The 19695-nt window shown below is 30.1% G+C and overlaps 1 protein-coding gene across 3 annotated transcripts in view; it reads left to right on the forward strand.

The window, feature by feature from the left end:
- The first annotated feature begins 5741 nt into the window (after positions 1-5741).
- LOC116841566 (guanylate cyclase soluble subunit beta-1) overlaps positions 5742-19695 on the forward strand; it is a 45191-nt gene continuing 31237 nt past the window's right edge. The window contains exons 1-7 of one of the 3 annotated variants that reach the window (XM_032809645.1): positions 5742-5876; positions 6235-6308; positions 11816-11916; positions 15880-15998; positions 16529-16684; positions 16816-16969; positions 18065-18219. In XM_032809645.1, the coding sequence (XP_032665536.1) occupies positions 5874-5876; positions 6235-6308; positions 11816-11916; positions 15880-15998; positions 16529-16684; positions 16816-16969; positions 18065-18219 (762 nt within the window). In that variant the 5' untranslated portion in view covers positions 5742-5873. Of the gene's footprint in view, positions 5877-6234; positions 6309-11815; positions 11921-15879; positions 15999-16528; positions 16685-16815; positions 16970-18064; positions 18220-19695 lie in introns of those variants that run through there. The other 2 variants (XM_032809653.1, XM_032809662.1) reach the window with 2 other exon arrangements.

Here is a 19695-nt window from a genome sequence, read left to right on the forward strand (position 1 = left end):
AGAGAGAGAGAGAGAGAGAGAGAGAGAGAGAGAGGCGAAGCCATTTTCGTTTTGCACAATGGGAACGAGGTCGCTGCAACTCCCTCAGGAATGCCACGTACGCCGTGGCGATAAGCATTCTGGCGAGTACGGCGATAGATACGGAAATAGGTATAACGTGTCTCGCTCCTTCGCGCTAGCAGCGATAATAAAATAATAGATTGTCGGCATTTTTGTGTAACGACACGTCACCTTGACGTTTACGCTCCCGAGAGTTTCATTCGATACCACTTCTCTTGTTCTGCCCGGCCGGCGATGGCCGATGTGTAATTACCGGTGCCGCGAAAATAATATGACTAACATGATATTTACGATTGAATTAAACCTCTTCATTTTGTTTCCATTTATTTTCTTCTTCTGAAGAAGGATCGCACAATATAGCAATAACCAGACTCTTTTATATTGTCGTTATATCCTCCTCCTATATGTGTTTTATGGCACCATTTAACAGAGAGCGCGTGAAATGAGGTCACTTTGAATAGTTAATGCTGAAAACATTACCCTCGTATAATTCTTGGAAAATTTCAATCTGAAAGATTTACTAAGCCAGAACTTTCTAACATAGAGATTTCGTCCGATTCTTAGGAGAACGCTTTCCCAACGAGAATTTTTCCCGATCCTCCTCTATTAGGAATATTTAAATTGTTATTACCCGCAATTTAGTAATTTCTTGATCGATGGTTTAATAAATCGTATCGTTATCAGAAAGAATGGAATCGTATTGAGGAATTCTTTATTCTCAATTCTACTTCTTATTAGTCGAAAGTATTTTAAGGATGTAAACACACACATCACACATAGATATGTGTGTAGAGTAACGGAGCTAATTATGGAATACCTCCTTTCAAATCAATACACATTGCTAAAATATAAATGCATATTTAAATTTTCTCATTGAAAAAACATTGAGAGATATATTACCTAAAGTCTAATAAAAAAAATTTAATGCAACTGGAAAACTAATAGAAGAGTAAAAAGTGAGAGAATATAAATATCAAAAGGTTGAAAAAATGGGAGATTATATAGGTCAACAAGAAAACTCAAGAACTGTTAATAAACAACGTAATCAATAAAATGTAACCTTTTTCATGTTTGAAAGAGCATTTATAATCACTGCACAAATTATTTAGTACATTAGAAAAATTGTAATTATATATTAAAAAGTATCACGTATTCACTGTACGTAAAACAAATACAATAAACAATAATAATAATAATAATAAGTATAATAAACAGAAGAATAGAAACTAAATGGAGTGAATATAATTAGTCCGTTCTTTTCAGATACACTGCTAAAGTGGTGTAATAAGTTAGAGTGAGAAAAAATATACTTGTCTCATTTTAACTTATTGCACCAGTTCAGCTGAAAGAAACAGACTAATAAAGTAACAGAACGAAGCAGAAGAAAATTTTTCTTATTTTTTATCCATATTTTTTAAGTTAATGGTTACTTACATTTACAAGTCCATATTATCAGTACATCCCATCCCTTATCAAGAATTATTATTTCTCTATTAAAAGAGCCTTTTGAGAAAATGAATTGGAATGTCTACGAAATGTCGAAAAAAAATTCACGAAAGACACGGTACCAATCTGGAAGCCAGACTATGTATACACATCTTGTATAACAAATAAAAGAGGAAAAGTAGATCACTTTTGAGCCACTAATGGAAGCTAAACTAATAATTGAAAACAGTTTCTGGAATCTTCTAGAAACAGGAAATAATAATTATTTGTTTATCAGACTCAGTTGATGAGAATCAGGATTTATTATCGATTGTCGAAGTAGTCACTATATATTGTTTAAGCTTTGTATCTTTGATATGTCTTTAAAGTAGAATCAATTATATATTTATATGTTGATAATAAATTTAGGGAATTTGATTCTTTTTTTATTTATATGATATATATGTATATATTGTAGAGATGTAGAAGTAATTATGTTAAAAATTGTTGCACTTACTAATAATATTTTCTTCTATCTTTCAAAGTATGTCAAGCAAAAAGTTTGTTAAGAGTTATATCACTCTAGTGTCCGAAAATTAACCGCATTTTTGGGATTTTTTTGTGGGTAAACAAAAAAATAAATCGAAAATCTGTTTAGAAGGCTTTATTGTACATATTTAATATTTATAAAGTGTATATTCAAATTTTATGTTAATTTTTATGTTCAAATTTTTATGTTAATATATATCAAATTTTTCAAATTTGATATATATCAATATATATCAAATTTTTATGTTAATATATATTATAAAATGGCGGCGTTAGTACGTTGTCAACATAAGCGTGTTTTTCGGAATGGCGCAGTGTGCCAAAAAGCACATTTGGTGGACAAATTTCTGCCTACATCACAAATCTGCATTTATTTTGATGAAACTTTTTTTTAAAATACTCGTGAAAAAAGTAAACATAACTCCAAAAAATAACCCTAAACTCCATTACCTGTAAACTCCATTACTTCTAATTCGATTACCTCAAACTTCATAACACCATGATCCGAAACTCCATCATTCCACATCTTATAGTCCCATAACTCCTGAACCTATATTACCCAATAACCCCATGACCCTAAATTTCATAACTACAATTTCCATAACCGCATGATCCTAAGCCCCACATTCGTAACCCCTATAACCCTATAACCCTAAACTCCATAACTATAAACCCTTAACTTCATAACGCGATAACGCCTGGAATTCATAAACTCGGAACTTCAAACCATAACCAGGTTTTCAGATTATGGAGTTCAGGGATGTAAGGCTTAAGGTCACGGGGTTATAGAGTTTAGAGTTATGGGGTTTTTAACTCGTGAGTAATCAGGTTTAGGAGTTATGGGACTATAAGGTTTGGAGTGGTGGAGTTTTGGACTATGGTGTTATGAGTTTGAGGTAATCGAATTAAGAGTAATCGAAACAGATAACGGAGTTTAGGGTTATTTTTTGGGGTTATGTTTACTTTTTTCAAATTTTTTACAGTGAGACATTATAGTAGAACTATTCACGAGTATTTTAAAAAAAAGTTTCATCAAAATCGATACAGATTTGTGATGTAGCCAGAATTTTGTCCACCAAATGTGCTTTTCGGCACACTGTGCGGCGCTTTGGGGCTTGCAGCATAAATGTCGCAAATGTTGATCTAGAACAAAAAGCCAAAATTTTTTGTCATCTACATGCTAATAGTTGGAGAAGAGGGATTTTTAATATATTGAAAATTACACATTTTAGAAACAATTTTCGGCAAAATTTTTAGGGGACAAAATGAAACTTTTCTTCAAATGCATGCCATTTCTATAAAAATAAATATTTTTAAAATCCGGAGTAAGTTCCGCTCATGTTGACAAGGCTCTAGCGCCGCTATTTTATAATATATGTTAACATATAAATTTGAATATACATTTTAAAACGTGTACTATAAAGCCCTCTAAATGGATTTTCGATTTATTTCTTTGTTTGCCCACAAAAAATTCTTCAAGAATACGCTTAATTTTCAAACGCAAGAGTAGTGTAACTCCTTAAGTAAGAACTGAAAAATAGCAAGGTTTTCTTTTTGGAATCCTCATCATGTACAACATATAAATCTTGTTTAAATAAAAAAACAAACTTCTTTGCATTTACTATTTACCTCTCGAGATATAAATATGCAATTTATTTTATTTTAAAGATAATAAGAATAGGATACTTAAAAAACACTTTAGATGATTATTGAACAATCAATATTAAATCCCGATTTTCATAACTTTCTCCGGACTTAATGGACATTGTTACTTTTTTCTCAGAAGATCTCAAAAACAGTTTCAATGATTAATTAAACTTCCGTCATGGATAAAAAAATGGCCTCTTTTTAACATCCTCTTTTTAACATCATATTTTTAATATATTTTTTTCTATTAAAAAATTTAGAAATAGTATTTAAATGAAAGATTGTTACAACTATATTAATTAATAAAACTATGTTGAAAGTGTACATTGAATATAAACATTAATAAACTTATCTTAAATAAACTTTAGAACATTTTGATTGACACAACGTTTAATTTTCAAGTGTAACAAAAGCAAAAAATTATTTATATCTTTACATACATTTTTACTTGGTGCGCAAGAAATTTCAGCGTAACATATGATTAGTCTTATAACAAATGCAACAATTTTCAGCAATTATTAGCCGAATGCAGTGCTTTATAGGTAAAATAAGTTTCTGCTCCATATTACCTGTTTATTCCAAAACCGATTGCTGTACCACTCTTGAGAACAAAATTATGTCGGTATGACAAAAAGATAATTTGTGGCGCTAATTCGTAAATCTACGCACTGACATTTCTTCAAAATTAATTACGACTTAACCACTTTGTACGGTGACACAAAATGGTCGCTTTATCTTACCCATTATCTTAATTTACTTAGTGAAGCGTCCCGCAATCTCTTCTCACTAGTGACTCTTTTACGATGAATTTTTCCGCAGTCCTTAATGATGTAAATGAATGACATCAAAGTGGAATTATACAGAATATGCACGTCTCATTTAAACAAATTGACGTAACATTAATCATATAACAACGTATATTAATATAATTGAAGCTTTCGAGATCTTATAAAAACAAAAAGTAATAATGTCCATCAAGTCCGGGGAAAGTTATAAAAATCAGAACTTAATATTGATTGTTCAAATACTCAAATAAAGTGTTTTTTAAGTTTTCTACTCTTGATATCTTTAAAATAAAGTCAATTGCATATTTATATCTCAAGAGATAAGAGAGTAGTAAATGCAAAGAAGTTTGTTTTCTTTATTTACACTATTTACTAGATTTCTATTTACATTTTATCAAAGCGCGCACGAAGCGGGACGAAAGTGCGGTTACAATTTCGTCATCAAAATTATACACGTGCAGTGTGTTTGGGGAATGGTTTGAATAAACTCCAACTAGTTCTCCATTGTGCTATTAATTGAAATTTAAACCGTGCACGATTGTCGGTCTATTCTAAATCAGTCAGTCGTGTCCAATTGTTGTGCGTAGCGCTGTAAACACGATGAAGCGAATTAAATGCGTCATTTGCGTACGATTCCAAATAACATCGACAAAACATCATCATATCGTAATATGACATATTAGATAGGCGTTAATTCTTTTTGCTCCTTTTAGCAGAAATTGCTCCTTTTAGGAAGAAATTAGTTCAAAGAAATCGCTCTCTACTTGAAGAGAAGAGCCAGAGAACGCGTAAGAATACCTTATGCTGCAGTTTGAAACTTTTTAAATGACGTTTTCCGATATTCATGGCACGTAGAGATTGCATTTCATTATATCACCAGGTCTCGCGCTCTACATCTACGTTTAGCTCTTTTATTTCTTTTTTCCTTTTCGTCGAATCGGCCAATATCCAGGTCGTGAAGATAAATGAATTGCAGGTCGTTCAGGTACATCAGAGTCTCGCATATTGAGACGCGGGAACGCGGTCGCTGTCGTATCGCGACCGGCCAAGTCGTGCCAAGCTGACAGAAGTCGTTGCCGTTCGCTAATCTCACGAAGGTCTTATAAGTATTCCTTCGCGAAGTTATAGCCTCACCGGCTCCGCCGTGCCGGAGCAAAGCGGATTGGGAGCTGAAGGGTGTGCAGCTCGTTGGAGGGCGGCTCGCGCAAGGGAAGCGCGACTAGGTGGTATCTAGGCGGCGCAGCCGCGACCGGAAAATCGATACTTATCGTGTGCCGGCGAACGGCGGGCCGCCTTCCAGTACGCGGCCCGTGTGCACGAGGTAAACACGGCTCTAATCGGCAATCGGAATGGAATGACGCGTGAGAAGTGATCAGCCGAGTCCAGTTCCGATTGTCGCGCAGCAGTATGGTACGTCCGAGCGAAAGAGTCCATGACAGTCCGTGACGACAGGGACGATGACGAAGGACGACGACGACGACAACGACGACGACGACAACGACGACGTTGACGACGACAACAATGACGACAATGACAACGGCGACGACGGAAACAACGGAACGAATATGACGCGTGGGTGTTGACGATGGCTCCGACAGTGATGCGGAGGCTCAGAGAGTCGCGGCGGTCACAGAGTGCACACGGAATATCTGCGAATCTGTCAGCACTTGCGACGTTGATGGCAAGCGGTGTGATGTCCGCTTGACCGTCCGTCCATTGCATTTCATCTCTGTTAAATTACACGCGCTTTTTTCTGTCTTATGTGCAGTACGGTTTTGTGAATTACGCCCTCGAGCTCCTGGTCGTGAAGACCTTTGGTAGCGAGACGTGGGAAGCAATAAAGTAGGTAAAAATAGGTGACCTGTCTTTCTTGTGTCTTACATGCTTTCCTCTTGCTCGCACATACACAAACACATATATGCATATACACACACACACTCTCACATAAACACACACATACATACACATACGCGTGCGCATCCACGCACGTATGCACATAAGCAGCATACGCACAAACACACACACACATACGTATACACACGTTTTCCTCTTCTTCTCGTACTTCTACGCGACTCTCACGCGTGATCCCTACGGCGTTTTTCTGTAACTGTAGAATGAGTAACGAGGTGTTGACAAGTCAGTTAAAGAAGATATATTCTATGTCGAGTGATGTTTCATAAATCTTACCGTCATGTACGTGTATGCGCACGCGACGCGACCATTGTAAATATTATTTGTTCACGTTATGTATTTGTACGTGTATATCGAGATTGTTATACGAGCTGTACGCGAGTTCTCCCCCCTAAGCATTTATTAAACTTTCATATAACACGTCTATGTGGCATTTTAATTTGGCACATAAGGGTTGTTTTTGTTCTCGCTTATTTACGTTCCGTAAAAATGCTAATAAAAATTTATGAAGTGTTTTATGAATTTATGAATTTATTTTTAAAAGACCAATAAATCCGTAGAATAAAATCATGTAAAAAAATAATCGCAAATGTTTACTTAAATATTTTATTGCAATTATAAAGAGAACTGTAATGAAAACATGTGTTTGTACAGAAATTTATAATTTTCTGAAAGTAAATTTAAGAAATTAAGAATCTAGGATTTTAGATACTTGTCAATCTTTAAGAAAATTAATATTACTCTTTTTAATTTGTAAAAAGACTTTGTGAATATACAAAGATATATCATTTTTTCAATTAAAAGATGAATAAAAAATAATTAGTAGTTTCAAGCTTTTTGCGGTGTTAATCAATTATATCCACAAAACACTCGAACATACTATATGTATGCATATATTTTTTCATGGATAAGGGATATATTACATATGTACACCTGAAATGCATTATACGTACAATGTATATCATTAGCATAACTTAGTATTAGATAAACTATATCCATTTTGTATATTCTTTAGACACACATATATATATATTATATATGTATATACATGATATTACTTGCATATTATAAAGCATACACAAAGTGATATATATATAAATGGCATATATACATATGCAAAGCGTGATAATCTAAAAATTCTTAAATATTAGGTGAAGTAAAAAGTTCTGAGCGTTTTCCGCTAGATGTCTTTAGCGAAAAAACGCTCAGAACTTTTTACTTCACCTAATATTTGTCGTTTCAAAAAGATATTCATGAGAAAGTTTCATATATTCGAAAGGTCTTTCTATCTATATAAACAAAAATTCACCTCCGCTTCCCTTGAAGAGGGAAGAGGTTTTTATGAGGGATAACTTAGTAACTTTAAAAGGAAAATCTTCCATAAAATATTATATATTTAGATTCTGCAGGAAAAAGCACGTAAACTTTATCTGAAACATTTCTTTGAAAAATGTTTCTATCAAATGTTATATTTAAACTTTAAAGTAGAATGCATTTAAACTGTGATAAAATCACTAAATAAAAGATTTAATAGTTTCTCTGTTTTTATGTTTTATGAAAAAAATTATTCAGTAAATGTCATTGCACATAATCATATCATAAAATAGATATAACAACTAGTATTAAAACGACAGTTGTCGAGAAACGAAATACAGCCTTTGAAGGTTTGATTTTATATTAATTATAAATAACATTACAAAAGTATTCTTGACCCAGATGTTTATTGTTATAGTTTGGCTATATACAGGAATGGTTTCTTTTATCAAAGGATTAAAATACATAAAATTCAACAGAATCAAACTCTATTTGCTTTGTTAGTGTCGTAAAAACGAAAATATATTTTTGTATATTTTACATTATTTTCAAAAAATTTTGTTTTTGGTAAAAATAATACCGAAGTAAATAAAGTCAATTAATTTCAAACGTAATGAAAGCATACAAATTCATTGAATATATAAAAGAAGTAACTGTAGGATCCAGCGGTTGCCCAGATAAAGGCTTATCTGGACAACATTATTTATTAAAAGTTTGTTGTTGAAGTTGGTTAAAAATAAAAATCTCGTTTCTCTAAATGCTTTTAGATTTTCAAGAAAATATCGAAATGATTTAATTTTTAGGCCATCTGAATAAAGTAGTGACATTAATTTAAGATCCACACTAGATAATACATTGAACAAGTTATGAAAAGTTTATGTCAATTTCATTAACGGTTTTTGAGTTGTAAAGGAACATATAAACTAACAAAGAGGAATTTGAAGCATGATAGGAACTGTAAAGTTAAACTGAAATTCAAGTGTATTAGAAATAAATAAATCAATTTCATATTGCATCAAAACTTTCTTTGACGTGTCTATTAAAAGAAAAAACATAAGTTTTACTGTGAAACATAAGTTTTACTGTGAAAGAACAGTTAAGAAGGGCGAGATTATTATTTCTTTAGAAACATGTTGGTTTCATTATATTTTTTATGCGAGACAAAATGGAGTATTTCGCAAAACTTGTTTTTTTCCCAATTATTAATTTTCAAAAGTTCTTAAAAATAATATATTAAAAAAAATCTGCAATATATAATAATATATTATTGTACGTTTAATTTATTATAATTATCTATTTAAACACAACACACTTTACTTAAAATAATAAAACTTTCTATACTTTTATATTATTAAAATATTAACAATAATTAATATTTGGTATGTTAAAAGTTGATATCAATTTTTCGAAATATAGTATATGAAAAAATATAATGCAACTTAAAATTTTAAGAACATAATCCCGTTCTACCTCGAAATGTATAAGTTCGGATGAGATAAAAAATATAATAAAAGAATGAATAATCATAGATAATTAATATTTACACAAGCATTTAAATGAAAAGAAAAGATTTTTTAATAACGTAAATACATGTACTGTACATAAAAAATGAATAATATTTCATTATTATTTGTCTTATACAAAGGTAACAAACAAATTTCTATCACAGAAAATGCATTAAAGGGATTAGAACAGTTTCATCTTCCGAAAATTGAGTAAAATCGAATGACGATTATTGACGAATAAATAAAGATATACAATGATTGTTTTTTTTTTAGTTTTTATACATACTTTTAGGAATACAATAAGCGGTAGAAGTTAAAAAAATATTAATAATTGAGTGAGATATTGTTAAATTAAAGAAACGTTGTTTTTGCGATTTTGCCACGATTTCGGGAAAACGAGTTGGAATTTTTTAATGTGCTAAGCGTTATTTTGTAAATGAGATTTCTCTCCATAGATTGAACCGGAATGGAACTAAAAATCTAAAAAATTAGAGAAATAGCGGACAAAAAACTAAAAATGTCTAAAAATTCAAGTTATTTATTGTTAAAACGATATTAAAAAATTAATTTTCATGTACAAACTTTGGTTCAATCTATGTAGTATGTCTTTATCTTTAATTAAAAAAAAAGATCAAGTCTGTATCTTCAGTTATCGTTCTTGAGTTATCGTGGCAAAAGAAGCAGAAAATACTGTTTTGAAAAATAAACGACCGACTACTACGATCAACCGATCGACTGTTCTCGTCTCCTTTCTTGTTACTCTTATACTTGTTAGCAGTGACCTCCACGCGCCTATAGTTATTGTTTCCGATATTATTATTTCTAAGTTTACGAACCGTTATTACTGTTTATCAGTTTGTTTTAAATAAAAAATATCTACATTTCTTGCACTACATGATCGCGCGCGCTCCGCCGGCCGCGCGCCGCCTCACATTTTTCGCTCTCCTGAACTCAATTTTATGAATATCGAGGTTCTTTTTGCGCCAAAATGTTTTTAAAGAATTTACTAAACTAGAGGATTACGTAAAAACTCAAAAATCGATTTTTTGAAGATTTCAAACCGTTTTAATCCTTTTAAACGCATGAAACAGTATCTAGTATCTTTCAACAGAACCTATTATAACGACGGATAATAGCCGTAAGAGACATCTAAGAGTAACAAATGCAAAACATTTTGTGTTATATGGTAATATTTCTTTAAAAAATTATAATCTCTTTTAAAATATCAATAATACCTCATTATGTCTCATGACTTTATTATGTCTTACATTTTTTTATATAAAGAAGAAATTAAGAATTTTCTTCTTAAAAAGTCAGTTAAAAATTATGTGATGTCAAAAATAAATGTGTTAGATTAAAATTAATGTCGGGAATATATAAAAGAAATTCTCCACACATTTCTATGTCTTATGTATGTTATTGTTTAATCATGAATTACTAAAACTAATATTTTGTTACAAATATCCTGTTTTATTTTAATGTTCTATTTAATTTTAAATATTTTGTTTTATTCTAAGGAGGACATAGGACATAGGAGAACATATTAATGCAACTATTTCAATGCAAATGTTAATAAATATGTTACGATAATAATGATCTTAATTTGTATTAAAAGTGGTCGAAAATAGATATATGTTTACTTCAAATCTTACTTCAATTCTCATTTCAAATGTAGTTCAATTTATATAAGTTATTTTATAAGCGGGATGGAAAATATAATTTAAAAACACATGAGTATAAGAGAGTTATATCAATTTACATGACCCAGATAAAGTTTAGCAATATGAGCGAAAAAATTGGGTTACACACGGAATAATATTAGTTAACATCAAAGATCTTCTGATTTTATGACGCAATTAAAAAGTAACCTGCAACGTTCGACATAAGATATGAGATCTAACAATACTGTTATAATTTGCGTAATGTATATAATGCATAATATATTGCTTGAAATAGAATAATATTTCTTGAAGAATAATATTAGAATAATACTGTTTGAGGTAGAATAATATTTCTTTAATTTGAATATAATTTTATAGTTATATTAGAAACATGCTATACATACATACATATATATATATATATATATATATATATGTATATATATATATATGTATATATATATATATATATATATATATATGTGTGTGTGTTTGTGTGTGTGTGTGTGTGTGTATTCTCCTTTATATTTTTCTTTTTAAATTTTTTTTCACAAAGAAAGTCTCTGCTTGAGACAATTTTCCAAGTTGCTTCATGATATTGTGAAAGCTACTCCAGAAGTTCTCGAGAGACGCTGAGGTAAGCTTAAAATGACGCCTGATATCCATGTCAAAGAACCTAACTACTTGGAGTACTCGACACGTAAATTAAATAATGACAAGCAACGCTAAACACTTATTAAATTTCCTTTTAATTTTTTAATGTCAAATAATTAAGTGTGTATAAAAGCGAGTTTGAAGCAGCTATAGAATAATTATTCATATTTTCAATGAGATATAAATTAACATAAAATTTCAAGGACAATAATTATTTCTTTATAAATAAGTTATTTTGCAATATCGTTTATGAATATATTTTTGATATTATTTATTTTTACACTCTTGTACTGTTACGATTTAGAAAAGATGCGACGGTTAATATGGAAGGGCAGTTTTTGGTGAGGCAAATTTATGATGACGAAATCACATACAATCTGATATCTGCTGCTGTACATAAACTTAGTACGTATGTCTTTTTTATAATTATAACGAAACCCTTACAGAAAAGTATTTCTAGTAATTAATAAACAAAGTAGTAGTGATTAATGACTTCTCGGTTATTCAGTTTTTTCATTATTTGGCGCGCGCGCGCGTGCGAGAGAGAGAGACAGAGTTGCTATATTATGTATGACATATATATATATGTATGTATGTATATATGTACACACACACACACACACACACACACATACATATATATATATATATATGGTAAATCATACACATATTATATATGACAAATTTATTATTAAATTCAAAGAAATTTATCCATTGAAATAATACAGACAAATTTGATTCTTAATAATAACAAAAAACATTATGATTGATTGTTTAAATAATAAAAATTATTTAACGTTTTATTTTATTTTATTTTTTGCATCATATACACGCCATCTTTTCACGTCATATGTGTGTCTCTTTGTTTCGATACTTTACCGGTTATCTATCATTGTCTGGGATTGTAATCCATATAGCTCGATCTCAGTGATCAATCATGAATTGGTGATGTTACTGAGCTCTGACGATATTTTTGTGGATTATTGTAATGTATTTTTATGTTATTATACAAAAATATTTTATTGGTATACTTGCTTGCAGATATTGGTAACAGCAAACGCTGTGCGACGAATATTGATATTACTTAAAACATTGTTTTGTCAGATAGAATCCTAAATGTTACAATTTATCGCTGTTTTTGCATCTATTAGAGAATTACCTGTGGTATAGAATTTATAATAGCAGCATTCGAACAATATCTGCAAGTATATTTAAATGGATATAAAGATTCGTTTGTCTCTCGTCGTTAGTTTTTCTTGTCTACAACAGTAAATTTTTGTAAGAAATGTGATTGTTTTTAATTTGAATGGAGAGAGATATTCTTGATATTCTCTAAATTTTACAAGTAGTTCATATATAAATTCTGTCTCTGACATCTATATTGGTTAAATAGAAAATATATATGATATCGTAGTATTTGCTAATTATTATATATTCATCTTAACTAATTTTTTGTATCTAGATAATTTTTGCTATCACTGCAAGAGTATTTTTTAAATAATAATATTTTTAATAAAACAGTGACGCTATAATTGTTTCTGAATTTTTAACGAAATATTATAATGAGTAAATTAGAACAAATAATAGATTTGGAAAGTGTGGAAAATATAAGGTATGAAACAATTCATACTACTTATGGAAAAATTTATGCTTATCTTTCTCGTTATTGGGGAATAAGTCATATTAGTAGTTCATGACGAGAACTATGTACTAAATCAATGATTATATCACTGTTGTTATAATTATTGAATTATTGGAATAATGATAACTCTATAATTTGAGTATTCCAAATCTTACTTTGTTGTTATAATTATTGAATTATTGGAATAATGATAACTCTATAATTTGAGTATTCCAAATCTTACTTTGTTGTTATAATTATTGAATTATTGGAATAATGATAACTCTATAATTTGAGTATTCCAAATCTTATTTTGCTTAAAAAGTCTGATATGGATTGATAACAATGCATACGAATCTTATTAAAATACTATATGATTTTATCTAAACTTATTATTTCTGGACGCACACACACATTTCAATGTCTCTCATATAACAAAATTATACATTTCTTTTGTTTTATATCATATTTTTCAAACTTACTTTTAACAATTAAATATTAATACGATTGAATATTTAAATATAATGAATATCTGAATATATACATATCTTTTATAATATAATTTTATTATTTTAATTTAAAATAATATCTTTAATATAGTTAGTTTTATATATAGTTTTCTTATATATAGTTTTCTTATTTAATTATCCCACAGCACATGATATCCTATAGATATTTGTTTTATGTCTATTTCACGTCGGTATATCCATGGACCTTATAAAACATACATAAGATATACATGAATGGACATTTGTGGAATATTTGAAAATGGGCACGTTTAGATCAGTAGAATATTCCAAAATGGATAAAACTAGAAAAGAAAACTAAAAGAGAAAACTAGAGTACGGGTACTAGTACAAGGAATGTAGTCAAATAGACTTTTTATCTCACTAATAGTGCATTCGACCGACCTGGATTAGCTCAACCTGTGCGAGTTAGATTATTTAACATACATCTACATCTATTAAGCTCTGTGGCAGACTAGCACAGTTAATGGTCATGTTCAGCGGAGAAAATTGCTTCGCTACCTCTCTGTAGCGGACGTTTATGATTGGAGTATTCTTTTAAGTATTTTTTGCTCTGTTTAAGAGATATACTTCTAAATTACTCATCTGTATTTCCTTAAATATATCTTTATACTGCATTTAAATATTCATACAATATTACAATATGCAAAATATATAAGATAGAGATACAGACCCACACAGCAAAAGAGATCTGTGAGATCTCTTCAAAACATTTTGTTAGGATATTGCAATGTCTCAGAGATATCTGATAGATATTTAGATATTCGAGGGATATTAGATATCTAGATATTACCAGGATATACTAATGCCCGCATTTAAGAAAACGCCAAGATATTGCAAAATGTCATGAAATATAATTTTACGTTATTTTTTAAATATTTGTGATTATTGACGGTTATAATAAAACTAAGAATGTATGTCGCATGGATATTATAAGATATATTGGAGATAATTATAATAGGTAATCGGGATTTATGTAGGAAAACATTTACAGTGATAATACACAAAAGAAATTATACAAATACAATTACATAAAAGAAATATATATTGTAGGAAGTACAAATACATCCGACTCGACTAGGAATACTGGCTTTAGAAGCTCTCACGTGCGCGTGCAATCACGACAGGGTTATGTGACTCAGACTGCGTTCTGAAATTTTATTTATCACTAGTATTACTAGTACTGAAATTGTATTGTGATATAAACAATAAATTTTCAATACTGGCAGTCAATTTTTAAATATAGCATCAATTAGCTATCCTCTTTCAAAATTGTATCCTAATTTTTCATCATGTAATGCTTCACCACGTTTTCCTACATGTGGTCAACAGTATAATCTATTCTTTATTAGTATGTATACTGATTATATTCTAAAAATATTGAGATATATTTCATATATCCGTGATGATCACAATATATCTCTCTCAGTATATCTTTGCAGATTTCTTTTGCTGTATATATGATATCTCTACGTTCTCGCAAATGCGGATATTAGTATATCCTATTCCTAATCAGTATATATATTGACAATTGTAAGGATATTGAAATATATTTCGTATATCCGCGATAATTTCAGTATATCCTACAGATTTTTTTTTCTGTGTGGGGATACACTCGCAGTGCAATCAAATTGTTACAATTGTACTTTAGTACAATATAATGTGATACACACTTAAATATATAAATATGTATTCTGTTAACATGTATTTATATTTTTTATCCTTTATATGTTAATTAAAATTCTCAGTATAATTCCAGACAGCACAGACTTTCCAAAGAACATCTTAAGGACATCCTGGAGACGTTCTAAGGACATAAAGATGTCCTCAGAACATCTACAAGACGTTTCTTAGATGTGTGTGCTGTCTGGGATTCTATAATGTCCATTTGATGTCCATCGGATATCCTCTAGATCAAGGATAACAGCACGTTTACTAATTTCATAAATGGATATGTCACAATGGATGTTCATAATATCTCTGAAGGATATAAAACAAATATTATACGGATATCCTTAATATCCTTGAAGGATATTTATAGGACGTTTTTTTTTGGATATTCATGTGCTGTTCATGGGTATATTAAATTTTTAAGCAAGATAGTTACTAGTAATAAAACTGAGCAATAATGATTTATTTCTGACTTATCAGTAATACTTTTCTGTAAGCAAACATGATATTTGCAACAGAAAAATTTATATGACATATTTCGTGCTGCAGATATCCCCGCTAATGAAATACTTGAGTTATTCGGAAAAATGTTCTTTGAGTTTTGCCAAGACTCCGGTTATGATAAGATTTTACAAGTTCTTGGAGCAACACCTAGGGATTTTCTACAGGTAAGTCTTGGACAAATCCTATCTGTCACGATTTTCTCTTAAATCAGAGACGATCCGATGCGTTTGGTCGTATGAGTTTATATTAATATGAAAAGTGGCACTGACAATTTGCATTTTTAACTTAATCGCTAAGTGATGTTGCTTTAAAATCGCATTAAAGGCAATCTTAATAGCTATCGAGTGGCTCGTATTCCGCATCTGATGTTGATCGAACTTAACGCAAACCGTTTGTTAAATCAATCAATCCGTCGTTAATATCTATCAATTCCGGCAAGATCACATTTCTTATCGAATCTTTTTCTCAATTTCTTACTTATTTTTAATTAATTGTACGATTCGATAGTTATTTGCCATCCATTTAGCGATTTACTGCTCACATAATAGAAAGAAAACAGACAACTCAAACTTAGTCGTATGAGTCGTACAGCAATGACATTAAAATTAATTGAAGAGACAATATACATTTTTAATTCATTCTCGATATTGAAATCGCAACATGTGTGCACGTACATTACTGCATTACGTTGCAGAATTTGGACGCGCTTCACGATCATTTGGGTACTCTATATCCGGGCATGAAGGCACCGTCATTCAGATGCACGGAGAGACCCCAGGATGGCGCGCTTGTTTTGCATTATTATTCAGATCGGCCTGGTCTAGAGCATATCGTTATTGGAATCGTGAAGGTAGCTCGATGAAATTACCATTATAAGTCTCGCAAGGAAGTGTAGCAACGATTTCATCAATGAGCGTTGCGAGTTGTTTGATTGTTGAGAAGAAATAATGGAAGGAACTCTCATTTACTTTTTTAAAACAGACTGTCGCCAAGAAACTACACGGCACGGATGTTGACATGCAAATAGTGAAGACCAAAAGTGAATGCGATCATGTGCAATTTCTCATAACTGACACATCGGGTCCGGGAGTCGTATCGAATCCTATGATCGCTGAGCTGGAAACATTGTCCGTTGGTGAGTAATGTATTAATAGGAAGAACCGATATAGATAGTGTATTTGACTGTAAAGCCGCACATAATTGGTAAAATATAGTTGTAAATATTACTCGGAATATCTAAAGATTGAAAAAAATGGTTTATCTCATTAAAATCATAGGCATTTCTAACGCCATATATATTCTTGTTGTTCTAAAACTAAAAAGTATATAGTAGTAGTAGTATATATAGTATACATATAATATTATATTATTACTAATACTATAATAATATTTAGAATAATAGAATCAATTATGGAATATCATTTTTCAAATCAACATTTTTCCAATATAAATGCATATTCCAACTTTCAAATGGCATAGAAACATTGAGAGATGTATTACCTCTATAAAGTTTAATAAAAAAATATCCAAAATTTAATTGCAATAGTAATTGACATGCAAATAAATGTAACGTCTGTTAAAACAATCTACACTGAGAAAAAAAGCGGTTGGATTGACAAAATCGGCAGTTAACGGCCATTAAGAAATATTGGATCTATTCAACAAAATACATGTTAATGCAATAAGTTGCATTGAAATCTACTATATCAACGCAATTAGTTTAGGTGTATTTTTTAATCTCCGTAAAAATAGTTTTTAACTCGTTTAATAAAACTTATCCAAAATATATTTTGTTATATTTAGAGAACGTGTGTTGAATACAAATATTACTGAACTTATTTTAAGCAAGTTAGAACAACTCGATTGTCGTTTAATCTTGTCCAACGTTTAATCTTCCGACTAAACGAGAATAGAAAATTATTTGTATCTTTATATACGATTTTCGCCTGGCGTTTAACGTTACATATGATAAAGTTTATAACAAATGCTTCTAGCTGTTGCAATAAGAGCGCATCGCTTTAATAGGAGCTTAAAATATGACTTTTTATTTCATATTACCTGCATATTTTTTAATCAGTTTCTTTATTATTACAAAAAATGGTTTCCTCTATAATAATTCTTTCAGTACGCAATTATAGTTACTATGATGAAACATTTTTTCTCAGTGTTAAGAAAACGTATATATGCATTATAGAGTTAAAAATAATAAATATCTAATGAATTGTTGTAGAACCAAGGGTCAGTCCAACGACATTTTGTCGAGTATTTCCGTTTCATCTAATGTTCAATCGCGATCTCACGATAGTTCAAACCGGATGTACCATCACACGCGTCATACCGCGCGTCTCCAGTGGTCACTGCAAGCTAAGTGACATTCTCTTAACCGTAAGTTGACCCGCACGAAATCGTGACACTTTCGTTGTGAGTTCTCTTCTTCTTTTCTTGCTTCATGTCTACGCCCGTCGTAAATTTATAATTTCGCACTTTATTGTAAATTTATTCTATAAATTTTATATTGTAATAATTTCATATTAAATTTATGTTACTAGTATTAATACGTTTATTTTTCGAGTTAAGTATTTTGTAAACCTAGTGGAAAGTAGGGCACTGTATTTTTCTTGCAATTATTGTTACAATTAAAACAATCTATACAAACATCCTATTTAAAAGATAGATATATCCTATCTAATGTAAAAGATTTTACAGAAAAAAAAATTATATAAGAAATTATATAAAAAAATATATAAGAAAAATTCATGTAATTAAATTTTATTTTTGATAAGAATGATAAAATTACATAGAAAGGCATGTATATATTCGGATAAATATTTAATCGTTTAATATAATATTTAATTGTTAAAAGTTAGTTTACGATATAAAACAAAAGAAATTTATAACTTTATTATATAAGCTGAAATATGAAATATTAAATTTCTTATAGAAATGATAAGCTCATGCAAAATCGTATATTTTAATGAAATTTGAATATATTTTCATCATTTTTATCGATTATTTTTTGAGGAGATAATGAACGAAAGAATTTCCGCTGACATTTTTTAATTAAAAGTGCATATTTATATGTTCATCATTGAATATTATTCGCATTGATATCGATTACTAATTTTCAATAACATTAGACCAATTATTTCTAGTCAACGGAATTAGTGGAGAGCGCATTGCGTCTGTCGATGGTTCCATACGCATGAATTCATATCAAATGCAAATTATTGTAATTAATATAGAAGCGTTTCCTAAACCACTTAACACCATTTACATTATTGGTTGTACGTATTTGATATAATGTTGTTAATTAGCTTTTATTATAATATCTCTTATCTTGACACCAGTGTTTGCCGTGGATAATTTAAAATTCACCTGGATGAAAATCAAATGAAAATCTATCTTAATTTATCTTAGCTGAGACAAAGATAATTTTGTCTTCAATTCATCTAGATTATTAGCGTAATTTATCTGGATAATTTTGTTTTCTAAAATTATTCACACATAAAAAACTACACAAAAAATGATGTAGATTATAAATAAGATATTAAAACTGTACTTATAATTTTATTTTAAGTTTTTATTTCTCAAAAATAAAAGTTTTTCTAATGTTTTGTCTGATAAGCAGTTTAATGTTTTGTCTCATAAACTTCTTACCAGCTCTTACTAAAAAGCAGTATATTGATTAGTCACCGCGTCGTGTCTTGTCGCGCGAAAAACGGAAAATTGGTTTCGCGTCTTGTGTACAGAAACCATAACTAGCACTTCAACTAGTCGAAATCTAGTTATTGCTGTTTATAATTAGATTTACCATTAATTTTATCTTCCATTTTCTTCATTCGCAAATAAACGATCGAAATA

This window comes from Odontomachus brunneus, unplaced genomic scaffold (genome assembly GCF_010583005.1).
Source record: "Odontomachus brunneus isolate Ranch 3 - 2012 unplaced genomic scaffold, Obru_v1 Obru_scaffold_002, whole genome shotgun sequence".
In the NCBI taxonomy this organism is placed as follows: domain Eukaryota; kingdom Metazoa; phylum Arthropoda; class Insecta; order Hymenoptera; family Formicidae; genus Odontomachus; species Odontomachus brunneus.